Source organism: Trichomonas vaginalis, chromosome II (assembly GCF_026262505.1).
Source record: "Trichomonas vaginalis G3 chromosome II, whole genome shotgun sequence".
In the NCBI taxonomy this organism is placed as follows: Eukaryota; Parabasalia; order Trichomonadida; family Trichomonadidae; genus Trichomonas; species Trichomonas vaginalis.
This window is the reverse complement of record NC_067204.1, coordinates 22,394,492-22,409,867: the sequence shown is the minus strand read 5'-3', so window position 1 is coordinate 22,409,867 and position 15,376 is coordinate 22,394,492. Positions and strand designations below refer to the sequence as shown.

Sequence of the window (15,376 nt, the reverse complement as noted above, 5' to 3'; positions counted from 1 at the left end):
TTTGGTGTGATTTTAACAGGCGTGAATCTCGTAAAAATGTCAGAAGTGTGATTCTCAAAAACAGTAATTGAATTAAAAATATTCTATGTTAAACATGTGGAAAACCACAACCACAAAATATTCTTCATGTTACATGTGAATAAGAAAATTTTCTGCTCATTTATGAATTAGAAAATGAACATTTTGAAGCTGTTAAATTTCTTATCTCTTTTGAGGTTCTTAAAGAAGCAAAGGATATTGATGAAAAGTTGCACTCTCTTATGCAGCAAGCCATATAAGATATTATCTAATATATATTTAATTCAAATGTTATAATCAGAATATTATTTTAGAATATTCAAAGACAAGCTAAATAAGCAAAAAGAATATGGCAGGTTAATATGTGTAGAAGTGTGAAATCGTTTATTGAGATTAGATTGATTTAAATAAAGGTGACCAAACTATTTTTTGAAAGTCCGCCATAACTTTAATGGTACTATTTCAGCGTGTACAATGAATACAAAAATTCTAAGAGTGCCACATAAAATAGTACTTTAGACTTGAGTTAATGCTACCAAGCAAATGTTAAAAAGATGACTTTAGTGTTTTGATAATCAAAGATTAAAATCATTATTGTCTAAATCAATAATCATAACGACAGAAGTTAATGTTTTTTCATAAGTGCTTTAAATCCACTTTTAAAAGTATACCTCAAAAATCAAAATATCAAAAAAAAATTGGCCGATAGGTTTGGCTTTAATTTTTGTCTGCTTTTATGATTTGATATGGATGTTATAATTTTAAAAGTTGAGCCAAATTCACCAATAGATTTTTGAGATTTGCAAATACTCAATAATTTTCAGCGTGTTATCTTTTATTAAAAGAACTATTTGGTTTCAGTATCATATAAATTGATATTTACTTTCTATTTGAACCTTCATTTAGCTAATGATTTAATAATACAGATTTCATCTAGTCCTTATAAGAGAATTTTGAATTTGTTATAATAAAAAAACAAACAGATATAGCTTACACTTCTATAATAAAGATACCTTTTATAGAAATCAGTATGAAATGTGTTTTGGCTTATTGGAAGCATATCAGACATAATCGCCATAATCAAAAAATCTATATACCCAATAAGTAATAAATTTGTCGATATAGATTTTCCATAAAATTAGTTTTTAGTCTGATCTTAAAATAAATTTAATTTTTTATAAAAAAAATCACATTTAAAAGCACCTTTTTAGTAGCTCGAAATCCTGTTGGTGGATTTCGGGCGTACTTCAAAATTAGCTTTTCTTCTACATATGCAAGCTATATTTTAAATATGGGGCAAATCGGATCGGCGAAAGGAGTTTAGTTACCTTTTTTCGATCTGACAAAATTGATATTAAAGATGTTCAATAGTATTAAGGACAAATTTAATAATGATCACCTCAAATTATTAAATATTTATCATCGATTTCAGTTATATTTCGGAAAGGATCAATGTCGATTTCTCAGCTGCAAATCATATTAGATTTCTGCTTGATGTCTGAGTCTTCCAATAAATGTATGTACGAATCACCTTTCTGTTAACATCTAAATCATGCTTTTTTTTGGTGATATTTCCTTGAATTTCTAAAAATCCTCTCAACATTAAAGATAATATATAACGTTTATCAAGTATATAACAAGCTTGATAACAATTTCTTCTCTTTTATTGATTTTCATTTGGATATAAATTGAAATCATAAATTCTTATTTCCTACTATTTGATTATACGTTTATATCACACACACAACTTCAACTTTTAATACTATCTATTCCCGATTGAATACTCTTCATTTTCCTAATAAACCTTTTTGACCATCTTCAAATCAGTAAATTCCCAAGCGGTGTAAAGAGCCTGTAAATAAACAACATTATTTTACAAATAAATTGTTTAGTTTTCGACCTGTTTTCGGTTATCAAGATATGAAATCTCGAATAATGGATGAAATCATAAAATTAGTAATGAACATTGATAGTGTTTAAACAATATATATTAAATACAAAATATATATTCATCAATTCAGATTTTGATTTAGCAGATCAACTTTCAATGCATTTTATATACTGAGCATTAAATCATTTCCTTTATCAATTTCTCTATTTTTTACATCATTTCATCACTTTTTTGAATGGATGTACCCGAAATGGTCGGTTTCTATAAAATTTTAGAACCAATTGGTCATGGAGGATTTGGCCAAGTATATTTAGTTAAATCCACTGAAGATGATCAATATTACGCTATGAAAATTGAGAAATTAGATTCAAAAATAAAATCTCTCGAGTTTGAAGTAACAGTAATTAAAAGATTACACAATTCAGACAGATTTCCTCGCATTTTGTCATCTGGCAAAGAAGGAGATTTAAATTATTTTGTAATGGAATTATTCGGACCATCTTTACACACAATAGCTGAATGGATGCCATCGGGCTATATAAACAGACTATACATTTATCGTCTTGCTGATGAAATGCTTTCATGCATTGAACATTTGCATAAAAATGGGTATATTCATCGCGATATCAAACCACACAACTTCGTATTACGATTAAATGGAACTTTCCCATTAGCTCTTCTTGATTTTGGAATCTCCAAACAGTATATTGATCGAGATGGAAATCATCTTCCTGCAAGAGATTCAGTTCACATTGCCTGGTCTCCATATTATGCATCTCTCAATTCCCATAAGCATAAAGAGCTTTCTCGCCGTGACGATCTTATTTCTTGGCTTTTTTCAGTGATGGCACTTACAGAATTCAAATTACCATGGCAAACTGATGATCATGTTGATGATATTGAGCGCTTTAAGCAAAAATACGAATTAGCAATGGTTGTTAATCCTCTTGGGCAACCTTTCAAAGATATTGCAACTTACATTCAAAGTTTAGATTATTCAGATACACCAGATTATGCAAAGATACACAAATTGATTCTAGATAACATTCCGGAGACACAATTCCCATACCAATGGATGAAATTTACTCCAGAAGATGTCGTTTTTCGTTTCGATCCATCAGCGAACAATTACGATCCAACAGGATTTATTATATCAAAATGTCCGCAATTTAAGTATTTGAATACGAAGAAATGTTTATTAATTTAATTTATTTACATTTCATATTAGATTAGTATATAGTTTTTGTTAGTAATAAATTTTAACAACATGATCAGTTTTTTTTTTATCTTTTGGATACTATTCTTGAGATGAAAAATAATTTTTGATTTCTGTTTTGGCTTTCCAGCATAAATAAATATTTTTATGACAACCCAAGGCCAACGGATTGAAAGATCCGAAGAGGAGACATAAAACCAGAAGAATTTGAAATTTAAATAAAGGTAACTAAACTCCTTTCGCCGATCCGATTTGCCCCATATTTAAAATATAGCTTGCATATGTAGAAGAAAAGCTAATTTTGAAGTACGCCCGAAATCCACCAACAGGATTTCGAGCTACTAAAAAGGTGCTTTTAAATGTGATTTTTTTTATAAAAAATTAAATTTATTTTAAGATCAGACTAAAAACTAATTTTATGGAAAATCTATATCGACAAATTTATTACTTATTGGGTATATAGATTTTTTGATTATGGCGATTATGTCTGATATGCTTCCAATAAGCCAAAACACATTTCATACTGATTTCTATAAAAGGTATCTTTATTATAGAAGTGTAAGCTATATCTGTTTGTTTTTTTATTATAACAAATTCAAAATTCTCTTATAAGGACTAGATGAAATCTGTATTATTAAATCATTAGCTAAATGAAGGTTCAAATAGAAAGTAAATATCAATTTATATGATACTGAAACCAAATAGTTCTTTTAATAAAAGATAACACGCTGAAAATTATTGAGTATTTGCAAATCTCAAAAATCTATTGGTGAATTTGGCTCAACTTTTAAAATTATAACATCCATATCAAATCATAAAAGCAGACAAAAATTAAAGCCAAACCTATCGGCCAATTTTTTTTTGATATTTTGATTTTTGAGGTATACTTTTAAAAGTGGATTTAAAGCACTTATGAAAAAACATTAACTTCTGTCGTTATGATTATTGATTTAGACAATAATGATTTTAATCTTTGATTATCAAAACACTAAAGTCATCTTTTTAACATTTGCTTGGTAGCATTAACTCAAGTCTAAAGTACTATTTTATGTGGCACTCTTAGAATTTTTGTATTCATTGTACACGCTGAAATAGTACCATTAAAGTTATGGCGGACTTTCAAAAAATAGTTTGGTCACCTTTGATCGAAAAACCGTATCGTTAGGTACTTCGATTTTGGTTCCAAAATTACAATTGTTATTAGTTGGATATATGGATCCATTGTATTAACATCAATTTTGAGAAGTTTACGTTCCCGATCAAAATAAGCAATTAATTTCCGTTAGAATCAACTACACCTTCACAAATTGGTTCATTCTCAAATTTAAAATAAATTGGGGAGAAGCTTCCTAAACTTTTTAATCCCATAAATATGGTCATTATCTGGAATAAAGAGTTAAGCGTCATATGTCACTTTTTGTACTAAGGAAACATCGACTTTATGCGTTATGACTTTTCGATGAGGAAACAAGTGTTCACGTATTATAAACTTCCTTATCCCAATAAACCGGCCCTAAACATAATTAATTTTAAGCATTATAATGGTCTCTTTTCTATGATAACCAAATCAATTTGGTTATCATAGAAAAGCACCAAAAACTGGAATAGGAATAGCCGCGTTAAAACAGGAATAGGCAATATGGAAACAAGGGTAGACTCAAACTCATACTTAAGGCAAGACTGATACAAGAATTACAACAAAATTTTACAAAATCTATTATTTATCTCAATTTAATGGCAGGTTTTAGTACCCGAAGAGTTTGCATTCTACTTTTTGCTCTTATTTTACAAAAATATTCTAAAAATTTGTAACTTCTTTTATAATATAATACTTTTTTTCAAATTTACTTTCCAAACGTTAATGTCTTGTTACGGCTATATCTTTGTACGGGGAAATAAAGAAATTTTATTATGCTATTATATTATTTTTTTTAAATCAATATCTAAAAAAAAAAAAAAAAAAAAAAAAAAAAAAAAAGGGAAGTGGGGCTTCCAGGCACTTCGTGCCTTCTAGCCCTGATGTTGATGTTTAGTATAAATGAAGTTTTTATTCGGAGGACTCTTCTTCTTCCTCCATTGCTTCTGGGAAGAAGCCTTCTTCTGGGTCGAAAACATTATATAATGTGTCGCTTTTCACAAATTATATATGTTTTCATGTTTTGTCACTTTTCTGTCACTTTTCAGGAAAAAACATTTTTATTATTATATATAAATGAATTTTACAAAACCACCGTTACCGTTCTTTGGAAATAAGAGTAGATGTAAAGATATTATATTGAGAGAACTTAAGAAACTACCGAATGGTCTAACATTTGTAGATTTGTTCGGTGGAAGTTTCTATATATCCCATTTGTGTCATATAATATTCCCAGACTCAAAGATTATATGCAATGACTTCGACAACTATATGGACCGTCTCAAACATATTCCAGACACAAACAATATATTGAAAGAGTTAAAAGAAAAGATACCTATAGGTAAGATGGAACGTATACCATTAGATAACAAAAATATTGTGAGAGAGGTTTTGAAAAAAGCAGAATATATAGACTGGGATACGATATCTGCTAGACTATTATATAGTGGTTCTATAAGAGTTCATGACATTGAAACACTTATGTCAAAAGTTTTATATCTTAACTATACAAATGTTTTCAAAGAGGACATAGAAAAATATATTGAGGGTATAGAGTTTGTGAGATGTCATTGGACAGAGTTGTATGAAAAATATAAAGACAAGGAAAATGTTTTCTTTATAGTGGACCCGCCGTTCTATAACACATGGGATTTTCAATACCAAGTAGACTGGACTTTGAGAGACTCTTTAGAAACTTTAGACGTTTTACATAACCATCCATGCTTTTACTTTACATCCGATAAAAGTGGTTTGGAAAGTGTCATGAGATGGTTAGAGGACATACATGACTATGAGTTTAGATATGACAAGATAGAATATGAGAGAGGTCCTATAAACTGGAGAAAGTGTCACAATAAAGAAATTTTATTGGTAAGTAAATGTGGTTTGAAATAGGACTACTTGTTTTAGGTTTTTTCCATTGTGTCATTTATTTATTTGACGTGGCAGAAGATATAGAGAATATGAAGATGAACCAATGCCTGCAAATGTCCAGTATATGTACTCGTAAGAGATATTTTTATCTAATATTAAATGGACGCACAGAACTTAGCGAATGCACAGCAACCTGGACAACCAAACCCAGAGAATATTCCAAATGAAGTTAGAATACAAACTGCAATGGCAAACTATGGTCAGTGCCAACAGATGTACAATGCAAACTGCCATGTCAAATGACGCTGCGTTAGGTTTGCCACCATGGTATGCAAATATGAGATGGAAAGAGTTTTATACAAACCCTGAAGTGGGATATAAACAACTTTATGCAGATGACGCGAACACAGGAGTTGACCCAGAGTATGTTTTCTACCAGAGGAGAGAAATAGAATGTATGAGCTCCAGTTAAAGAATGCTATGGAACTCAACAGGAAACGTAAGAGACTAGGCGGACATTAGATTTTTACATATAGTAAAATGGGTTTCTTCAGTAAATAGGAAACTTCTTTCGAAATGTTGGAAGAGGTATATGGAATGGAATAAAAACCGTAGGAAGAGGAATTTGGAACGGAGTCAAAAATATTGGTAAAAGAGTAGGTCAGTTCGTTGGTATTATACCTAAAGACCCTGAACAGAAGAACAAGCTCCTGTTATACAACAGCCTGAACCTGCACCACAGTCTAGTTGGCAACCAAATCCAACACCTCAACCGTATTAAAAAATTATATTTTTACCGTTCGATAGTAGTTGTATATGAAACTAAGTTCTAAGTAAAACGCATGGTATAATGGAATTATTCTCTTTCTTCCATCTGTTTGTAAACCATACTTGAAAGTCTGAAATACTTCCACTTGGTGGTTCATATAGCTTTGTAGGTTTTTCGTAAAAGTCATTTGCCAAGCATAAAAAAGAGTTTTGGGCGCCAGAAATGAAGCATGAACTATAATAGCAGCTGGGTCGAAAACATCTTTAAATAAATATGGTTCATCTCTTGCATATCGACTGTAAATATTTGCTAAAGGAAGTTCGACTTTCTGATTTAACATTCTTTGCAAATAATACCATGACATTGCAGTGAATTCTGTATATATTTGTTCGTCTTTCTTTGGATTGTCTTCGTAGATTTGAAATGACACTTGTGAATTTTGTTTGTCATATACAATTCTCACATAAAGTGTGCTCTCGGTATTTGCATATTCATCAGCATATTTTGCATAACATGAATTTATTTTATCTTCTATATTTTTTAACGCAGTCTGTAGAGAAGATGAAAGGTCAACTTGTATTAGCTCAATTTCTTCCCACATTTTTCGTTTCCCTTCAGATATATAATCTATATGAAACCTTACAATAAATGGAAAACTTTTATCTTCTACAGACACAAACTTCATTCTACGAAAGCCAATAGCTTTTGTGACAGATGGGTCTCTTAGCCATCTTAATGGTAGTCAAAACGATAGCCTTCATGCTTTACGGTCTCTGTCTCAAACTTTTGACCGACATTCGTAAAAAGTTCATCTAATGGTTTAGTTGTAGCAACTCTTGAATTTTCTTTTTCTATTGAAAGCATATTTTATCTAGAATAAAAATGTCGAAAGAAACAGCGTCTATGAGAGAAATACAACACAACGACAACTCATTATGCAAGCTCTAAATAAGAACACAACAAACTTTTCAAACTATTCTAAGATATCTGAGTCATTGAAAGAAGGAAAACTTAAAACTGACGATAAACCCAATGACAGATGAGTTTCTGTTTCAAGACAGTAAGAACCATACTGTCTGTGTAAATCCAACAAAAGGAACTTTAAACGAGAAACTATATCTGAACTTCTTTTGAAAGCAGATATTGACAACAAAGCTGACAAAGAGTATGTTGACGATGAGTTAGCACGTGTGGCTAGTGCGTTAGTGAAGAAGGCAGATAAGGAATATGTGGAATGAAAAAGATGAAAAAATTAAGAAAGGGTTGAATGGTACCATGAACGGACATCAAAGATTTTAAAAGGTAAAGCCGATACAGGGTGGGTTTCAGGATGTTTAGACCTTAAAGCCGACAAGAACCATACACATACCATTGCAAATATTACAAACTTACAAGAAACCTTAAACAGGAAAAGTGACGTTGGACATACACATACCATTGCAAATATTACAAACTTACAAGAAAAGTTAACAGAAAAGCTGACGACATACACATAGTTTTCAACTGTTGCTATAGAAAATATTGAAGGAACGGTTGAAGAAACTGGTGGGGATGTATTAGATTGGAAACCTCCTAACTTTCCACAAGGTTTAACATCGGAAGAAGACATAACAACGATGAGATACATTAGATGTAGAAATGTTATGTCATGGAGGATGAAAACAAAGTTAAATTCACTGCTCAAGATTTATATGACAAAAAGCAGACAAAACAGAGCTTCAAACATTAAAGACAGAAATACTTCAAACCATTTACCCAGTTGGTTCTATTTATACGTCAATGAACTCTACCAGACCAGAAGTAGTACTTGGTTTTGGAACTTGGACTCAAATACTCGAAAGTTTTTTGTATTGTGCACACACTCCAAAGAAAACAGGTGGAAGTAAAACGATATCTGTCGACAACTTGCCACCACATAGTCATTCTGGTACAACAAACTTTTCTGGCGACCATAGCCACTCATTAAGAGACCACCCATTATACAACTCAGAGTATGAAGCTGGCTATGACGTTTTATCTCCAGATTATAACCATTCAGCAAAAAAGACTTTTCGACAAACTGAACCAGGAGGAAACCACCAACATACTTTTACAACAACATCTACAGGACTAGGTAAAAAATACATGCCACCTTACATGACAGTTTGTGCATGGTATAGAATTGCTTAGTCGTCATTTTCAACTTCTTTAGCATATTCGTCAGGAGTTGTCTTATATTTGTTAGGAACTGTCTTTGAAAGTATACCACCTTGAACTTTGACAAGTTTGAAACGAGGTCTGACAATAGTAGTTTTATCTTCTGCTTGCAGTCTGTACATTTTGCCATGTTTGCCTAAAACTTCATAATATTCTCTTGTATACTTTCTTCTATTTTTACGAACACGAATGTGAGTACCTGTCGAGTTCCCATTGTTGTCATAGTCAATAGTATTTTCATATGGGTCGCGTTTAGGTATTTCTATTTTTACTTTGTCACCTTTCTTAAGTTTGAAGCCTGGCATTCTTTCTTGTTTGTCTCTTTTGACTAAACTATTAAATATATAGTCTTTCTCTAAGTCAGGGTTGTTTTTCATTTCTTCGGGGGAGTGGTTTCCCAAACCTTTTTGTTTACGGCTATTGTAAATATTTAAAACTTGTCTCATCTTTGCCATGGAGAAGTGTCTATATTTCGTCATATGACATTTCATCTACCTCACCACCTTGTGGTTGGTTTAAGTCTCTTAAGATTTTTATACAACTGTCAATGACACCAAGAGCAGAATGGTTTTGGTCGACAATGAAATATTGGTTTACATTTTTTGAACGCAGATAGTTTTTAATATCGTCTGATTTGAAAGAACTTTCACAGTCAGATGTCAGTTTTGTTGGATGGTATTTGTCAACGAATATTGTCAAAGTGCACATCTAAAATATTTTTGGACTGTAATGGTATGGCTTCACAGTATCTTGTGTTTTGACCGACAAATATTAGCCAGTATGGTGGTCCATCTTCTCTATACCTCGGAATGTTTTCCAAGATATCCATAAACCAAGCATTTGGTGTTGAACTAAAGATTTTTATCATGAGTGCTTTCTTTGTCGCTTAGAAACATAGGGGTCCTTGTTTGGATTCGTCATTTTTTAACCCATAAGAAATGGGTTTATTTGGCGCATTAGCAGGAGTTGCATCCAGATTTTTGCCCGCAGTGGGAACAATAGCCAGAGGTGCATTTGGAATTGGAAGGAAGATTTTGAGTACATTAGGTATACTGAAAGAGAAAGCACAACCTATTATACAAACTGTACAGAAAGGTTGGGAGGTAGCACGAGATGCAGCAAATCTTATTCCAAATCCTGAAACAAGAGGAAAAGTTCAAGGATGGATGGACAATGTAGGAAGACAAGCAGGAAACTATTATAACAAAGCAAATGACTACTATAACCAAGCAGGACACTATATGGACCAAGGTGAAAGATTCTTTAACAGAGGATATAACCATGCACAACAGTGGGTAAACAACAACCAACCTCAACCGCCTCAAACGTGGGGAATGTAAATTTTTTTACTGAGATGAAATGAACAATACAGCATTGAGACAAATGGGTTCAAGATGGATTTGTCGACTTCCAGCAGTTACACAACCACGTGTTTGTCAAGTTCTTCCTATACCTCAGGAAGTTTTAGACCGACTTAAAAAACCTAAACAACCAGTTGAAAACAAACCAAACTAAAATTTTTTACTGAGATGAAATGACCGAAGAAGTTGAAACGGTAGATTTGACACCACAAACAAAAAGTTCAGAACCATTGTCAAAACCTGTCAAAGAACTTACAGATGAAGAGAAAAATTCAATAATAGAAAGTGCCAGGTCTGGAAATACAAACCCTAACTATAAAGTCACTTTTCATAGAAATGGAACGGCTAGTATCTCAAAAAAGAAACAGACTCTCACAAATAAAATATTGAAGTCTGAAGGAGCTTTCGAGACAACAGATGGAAAAGTTTACTTCACTGACCAACAGTTCATTATAGAACATCTCATTGACTTAGAGTCGAAATATTCTAAACTTTACAACAAACACAAAAAGTTGAAAGGAAAACAAAAACAAATGGCATATGATATTTATGAAGATGTTGACGACACAACTGTTCCTGCAAGTGAGGTAAAGTCAGAGGAACCGAAAAGTGACGAAAAACCGATAGAAGAAGAAAAACCAAAAACTGAAGATAAACCAAAACCAAAGTTTAGTTTCCAAACTAAACCAAGTCAACCTTCATTAGCTGGTATGGGTTGGCGTCAAAGACTTATGGCAGCAGGCGGTTATGTAAAGTAAAGAAAAAACATTTTTTTATTTTTATAAAAATGCCCCCATATAGAATGGATAGAAAATCTGCTAGAATAAAAGCAGAGTTAGAAAGATATGGTTGGAGAGTTTCGAAGAAGTTTAAATATAGGAAGGGAAGACCCATAAAAGTCTATGACAAATGTCTGGTCTTCGCTACGAAATGGACTTGAAACAGCACGCGCAAATTATCCAAACAGACTAGAGAGGTTAGAAGAAGAACGTCTTATGGACATGCCTTTCGATGTTAGTGAGCCTCAAGTTGAAGGACACGACGGCTTTGCCAGATTCTACTGGAAACATGACGAACAATTGCATCCTTTGAGAAGGAAAAAAGGAAAAGGTGAAGACATGCTCCCATGGAAAGAACAAGATATGCATATGAAAGTATCGTGAAGTTAGAAGTCAAATTACATCTGGTCGAACCTTTACAGTAAACTTTGACGAAGGAAAGAACAAAGAAGGCTTCATGGGTACTTGCTGCATACAAGACGGAAATAAGAAAGGATACAATCTCAGATACCATAACAGATTTGGATGGTCACATTTACTATGCACATGGCAATGTCACAACAGCTGCAAACTTCTTGACGCTTTCAAGACTACAAAGAGAGAACAAATGGTTGACTCCGACTCAGACATTTTGAATGCAATTGAAGGAATTGCAAGTGTCAAGTTCGAATGGTACCAACCTAACCCTCAAGCAGTCAGACAACATGCTGGATACTTCCCGTTCATAAATAAGTCTGACATTGACTTGACAAGGTATGGAATTTACAATTCAATTGAAACAATTGTCAATGAACCTTGTATTCTTACATGTCTCAGGAACTCTGGTCTTGTTACAGAAGAGAAGATGAAGTATCTTGAGTCATGTGTGAAGACAAGGTACATTCTCAGAGGTCAATTGGCAAAAATTGCACCGTTGGCAAATGTCAATATCCGAGTCAACATACCTACAGCTAAAGGTTCTTCACATGACGACTATGTTGTTGACAAAGACTTACCATGGTTGAAGATTGTAATTGTCCACAACCACTTCATGTTGAACGAAAGTCTTACAAACCCATTGTTCGGAAAAGGCAAGTGCAACATTGTCAGAGCTGTTAACATTCTTTTCGAGAAAGGTTTGTTGGAACCAATTCCAGATGACAAGCTGACAGAAACTTTTGTACCAAAAGACGAAACAAACTTTTCATTGTTAGCAAGACCAAAAGTTGTTCCAGACAAAGTTCTAGTACAAAAGAAGTACACAATTCCAAAAGGAGTTGGATTGTTCGGATACCAACCTGAACCAGAAGAACTTCCAATGAGGTTGCAAGAACTTCAAGATGCTATAAACAAACTTCCATTGAGACATCCAATTGACGTCAAATTGTATTGGAGAGCATCTGAGTTAGGTCAGAAGGTTTTATATGAAACAGGTTGCTTCGACGATGTTTATGAGATAACAGGAGAAGTTTCTCAGAAGATAAGAGACTCACTTGAATTTCCACGAACTGGACCATTGGTTGCGACAAGTTCGACTCAAGAAAAATATACTATGTCGACCTTAACGCTGCGTACATGAGGTTCGTCCAATATATCCCGACTGGAATTCCAAACGAAGATGGTGAGTGAGTTTCCCAGGAAGGAACTATACAAGTTGGAAAAGTCATCACAACAACTGTATGCATATTAGGAAAGCTTCAAACCCCAAACTTGCAATGACACTCAAATTGCTTATGAATTCGACATGGGGATATTCATTAAAAAACCTCAAGAGATGAAGAAGTAAACATTATGAGAAGGTCGACAACTTTGTGTTGAAAGGTTCTCCCCTTTGTTTTTGACAGTACGAATTCACTCAGGTCAAAGTGGCTTAGTAACCACATTAAAACCTATTGTCGAACATTGGTCTTACCCTCAGTTCGCAAAAGCAGTCATTGACAACTACAACAAATTCTTCTCCGAAGTCATAATCCAAAGTTGTGGTTTACTATGAGAACATCGATGCACTCATGACGAACGAAGAAGGATACAACAAACTCATTGAAATGGAATGGTCCGGTGCAAAAGATGGGCTGTTTTAAGCTAGATTAAGGTATTTTCCGAAGTTCATGTAATATCGAAAAGGAAAATATTGGGCATACTTGAAGACGGCACAGAAATAAAACATTGCATGAAATAAAAAATTTTTATTCGAATTTGAATCGGACAGGTCGAGTTACACCATTCTTGGTCTCAAACTCATATATAACCTGTTTGTTTGTATTTTCGTCGACTATGGCACGAACACGAACATTGACCAAACGTACAAAAAGTGTCATTTCGGATGGTCACGCAGCCAAATCGCATCGAGCACTTCGAAAGAAGCCTTAACTTCCAAGGGAGAGGGTGTCTGGTGCAAGGAGAGGTCATGAGACTCTACGAGCAGTACATCCTCATGCCTGGGGAGCAAATCGTCCTTGGATTGGCAAAATCTACCACTCCTCTGGGACGACCTCCTACGCAATGGGAGAACGAAAGAGTCCAATTCAAAGGTCGGGAATACAATTTTGCAAATTGACCTTAATTTCACATACTTATCCAAATAAACACCTAAATTTACTTGGGGTTTCCCCCTAAAATAAAATTTTTTTACTCTTAGAACCACTCGAGGTTCTCCTTACGGTTGTTGAGCTTGTTCACCGTCAATGTGTCTGACCCTTCGTCTTCTTGCCTGGATTTGGAACCCATTGAATTGCGACAAGCTTGCCCATGGAAATTGAACCGCGATTCCGAGGTTAAGGTTCAGTGTCCCAAGTTGTTGAGGACTGGGGTAAGAACCTTGCCTGTCTCCCTTGTTGCGGATTTTGTATGGGTAGGGTTGGGAATTTCATAACTGTCATCGGGAAGGTTGCCCAAACTTCTCTTCTTCGTGTTCTCTTCTTCCTCTTCCTTCCTCTTCCTCTTCTTCCTCTTCCTCTTCTTCGTGTTTCTCTTTCTCTCGACAATTCCTTCTTCAATTCTGTGTTCACGAATTACGGTGTTGGAGGTTCTGTCCTTTCGAGTACCTTCCAGATGGCGTCTATCTCTTCGAAGAAACGGTAGATGAGTCTGGCAAGGTCTCGGTTCTCTCTCGCGTAAATGCGCAAGGTTTCCGTCAAAATCGTTCAGGACTTTCTCATTGGAAGCTTGGTTCATGAGGAACTCACCTTTAAGTCCCTTCATCTCTTCTATAAGACTACTTTGGAGAGTCTTAACGGTGTTTGTCAGATGAGCTTTCAAATTCAAATTTGAATTTGAACTGGGCGCTTGTCTGGCAAACATTGAAAGGACATCTGCCATTGTGTTTCGGCTTCGTGCTTTGTTCGGACATCGAAAAAATGAAGTGGTTTGAGAATGACGGTTTTACTTCAAAAAGCTTGTTATGACGGTTAAGTCATACAACAAGTTTAAAATAATATCTTGTTCTTCTTCTGAACGTTTGTTGTCTCTTCCGATAAAAGTTTCGAACATGAGAACCAAAAAACGTTTTTTGAGATTGCAGAGAGTTCAGGCAAACGTTCATATTTGGATATGTTGGCGAGCAGTTCAAAACATCTGAGCTGACTTTCGGACAAAATTGGGACAATGTCAGAAATATTCATCTTTGGTCGGACTGCATGAAGGTTAAGTCCCTTACATGTAAGTAGCTCTGGTAAGAGTCTTTCCTATTTCTGCTAACTTTTGAAGTATAGCTTCGTAGTTTAGAAGTTTTAATTTTAATTGTCTTATTCCACTCTTTACTTCTAAACGGTAAGTATCCATGAGGTCAAGAGTAGCTTTGTAGCTTTAGAGGTTGGAGCTTATCTGTTCCTTGACTCTGCAATTTGTTGGTTGCATTGTGGTTTGAGCTCCTTAAGTTCGTCTTCTATAGTCGTTTCTCAACACTGTTCAACCATAGCTTGACTTTCATCGGTCCATTGAGATTGGTGTGGGACGAATTTAACTTGCTTCATTTCAAAAATGAAAAAAATGTTTTTTACTCAAAACGTTAAGGTTGACTGAACTGGTTGGATGTCGCCTTCACAGGTTATGTAGAACGGCTGACCGAGAAGTGAAGGAGAGACTGAATTGCCAATTTCATATGGGGTAGGGGGTTCTCCTTGTTTGGTATTTTTATCCAAGGACGTTTGTTAGAACTG

The 15,376-nt window shown here is 34.2% G+C and overlaps 5 protein-coding genes across 5 annotated transcripts, besides 3 other annotated features; all 5 read left to right on the top strand.

Moving 5' to 3' along the window:
• Positions 1-427: 427 nt before the first annotated feature.
• Positions 428-1,350: a mobile genetic element.
• Positions 1,351-2,144: 794 nt separating this feature from the next.
• Positions 2,145-3,116, top strand: TVAGG3_0590570 (protein kinase protein; the record flags this gene model as incomplete). Its single annotated transcript, XM_001296286.1, has 1 exon — positions 2,145-3,116. The coding sequence occupies one exon, from the start codon at positions 2,145-2,147 to the stop codon at positions 3,114-3,116; it is 972 nt and encodes a 323-aa protein (XP_001296287.1).
• A 229-nt stretch (positions 3,117-3,345) lies between these two features.
• Positions 3,346-4,268: a mobile genetic element.
• A 4,373-nt stretch (positions 4,269-8,641) lies between these two features.
• Positions 8,642-15,376: part of a mobile genetic element that runs on past the window's edge.
• On the top strand, positions 8,684-9,021 carry TVAGG3_0590550 (phage tail repeat-like family; the record flags this gene model as incomplete). Its single annotated transcript, XM_051239478.1, has 1 exon — positions 8,684-9,021. A coding segment is annotated over one exon (338 nt), but the record flags the coding sequence as incomplete, so codon positions are not given.
• TVAGG3_0590540 (uncharacterized protein) lies at positions 10,039-10,440 on the top strand (the record flags this gene model as incomplete). The annotated part of the gene is made up of 1 exon (XM_051239477.1): positions 10,039-10,440. One exon carries the CDS (start codon positions 10,039-10,041, stop codon positions 10,438-10,440), a length of 402 nt encoding a protein of 133 aa, XP_051097301.1.
• Positions 10,635-11,219, top strand: TVAGG3_0590530 (phage tail repeat-like family; the record flags this gene model as incomplete). The annotated part of the gene is made up of 1 exon (XM_051239476.1): positions 10,635-11,219. The coding sequence occupies one exon, from the start codon at positions 10,635-10,637 to the stop codon at positions 11,217-11,219; it is 585 nt and encodes a 194-aa protein (XP_051097300.1).
• Positions 11,698-12,568, top strand: TVAGG3_0590520 (uncharacterized protein; the record flags this gene model as incomplete). Its single annotated transcript, XM_051239475.1, has 1 exon — positions 11,698-12,568. A coding segment is annotated over one exon (871 nt), but the record flags the coding sequence as incomplete, so codon positions are not given.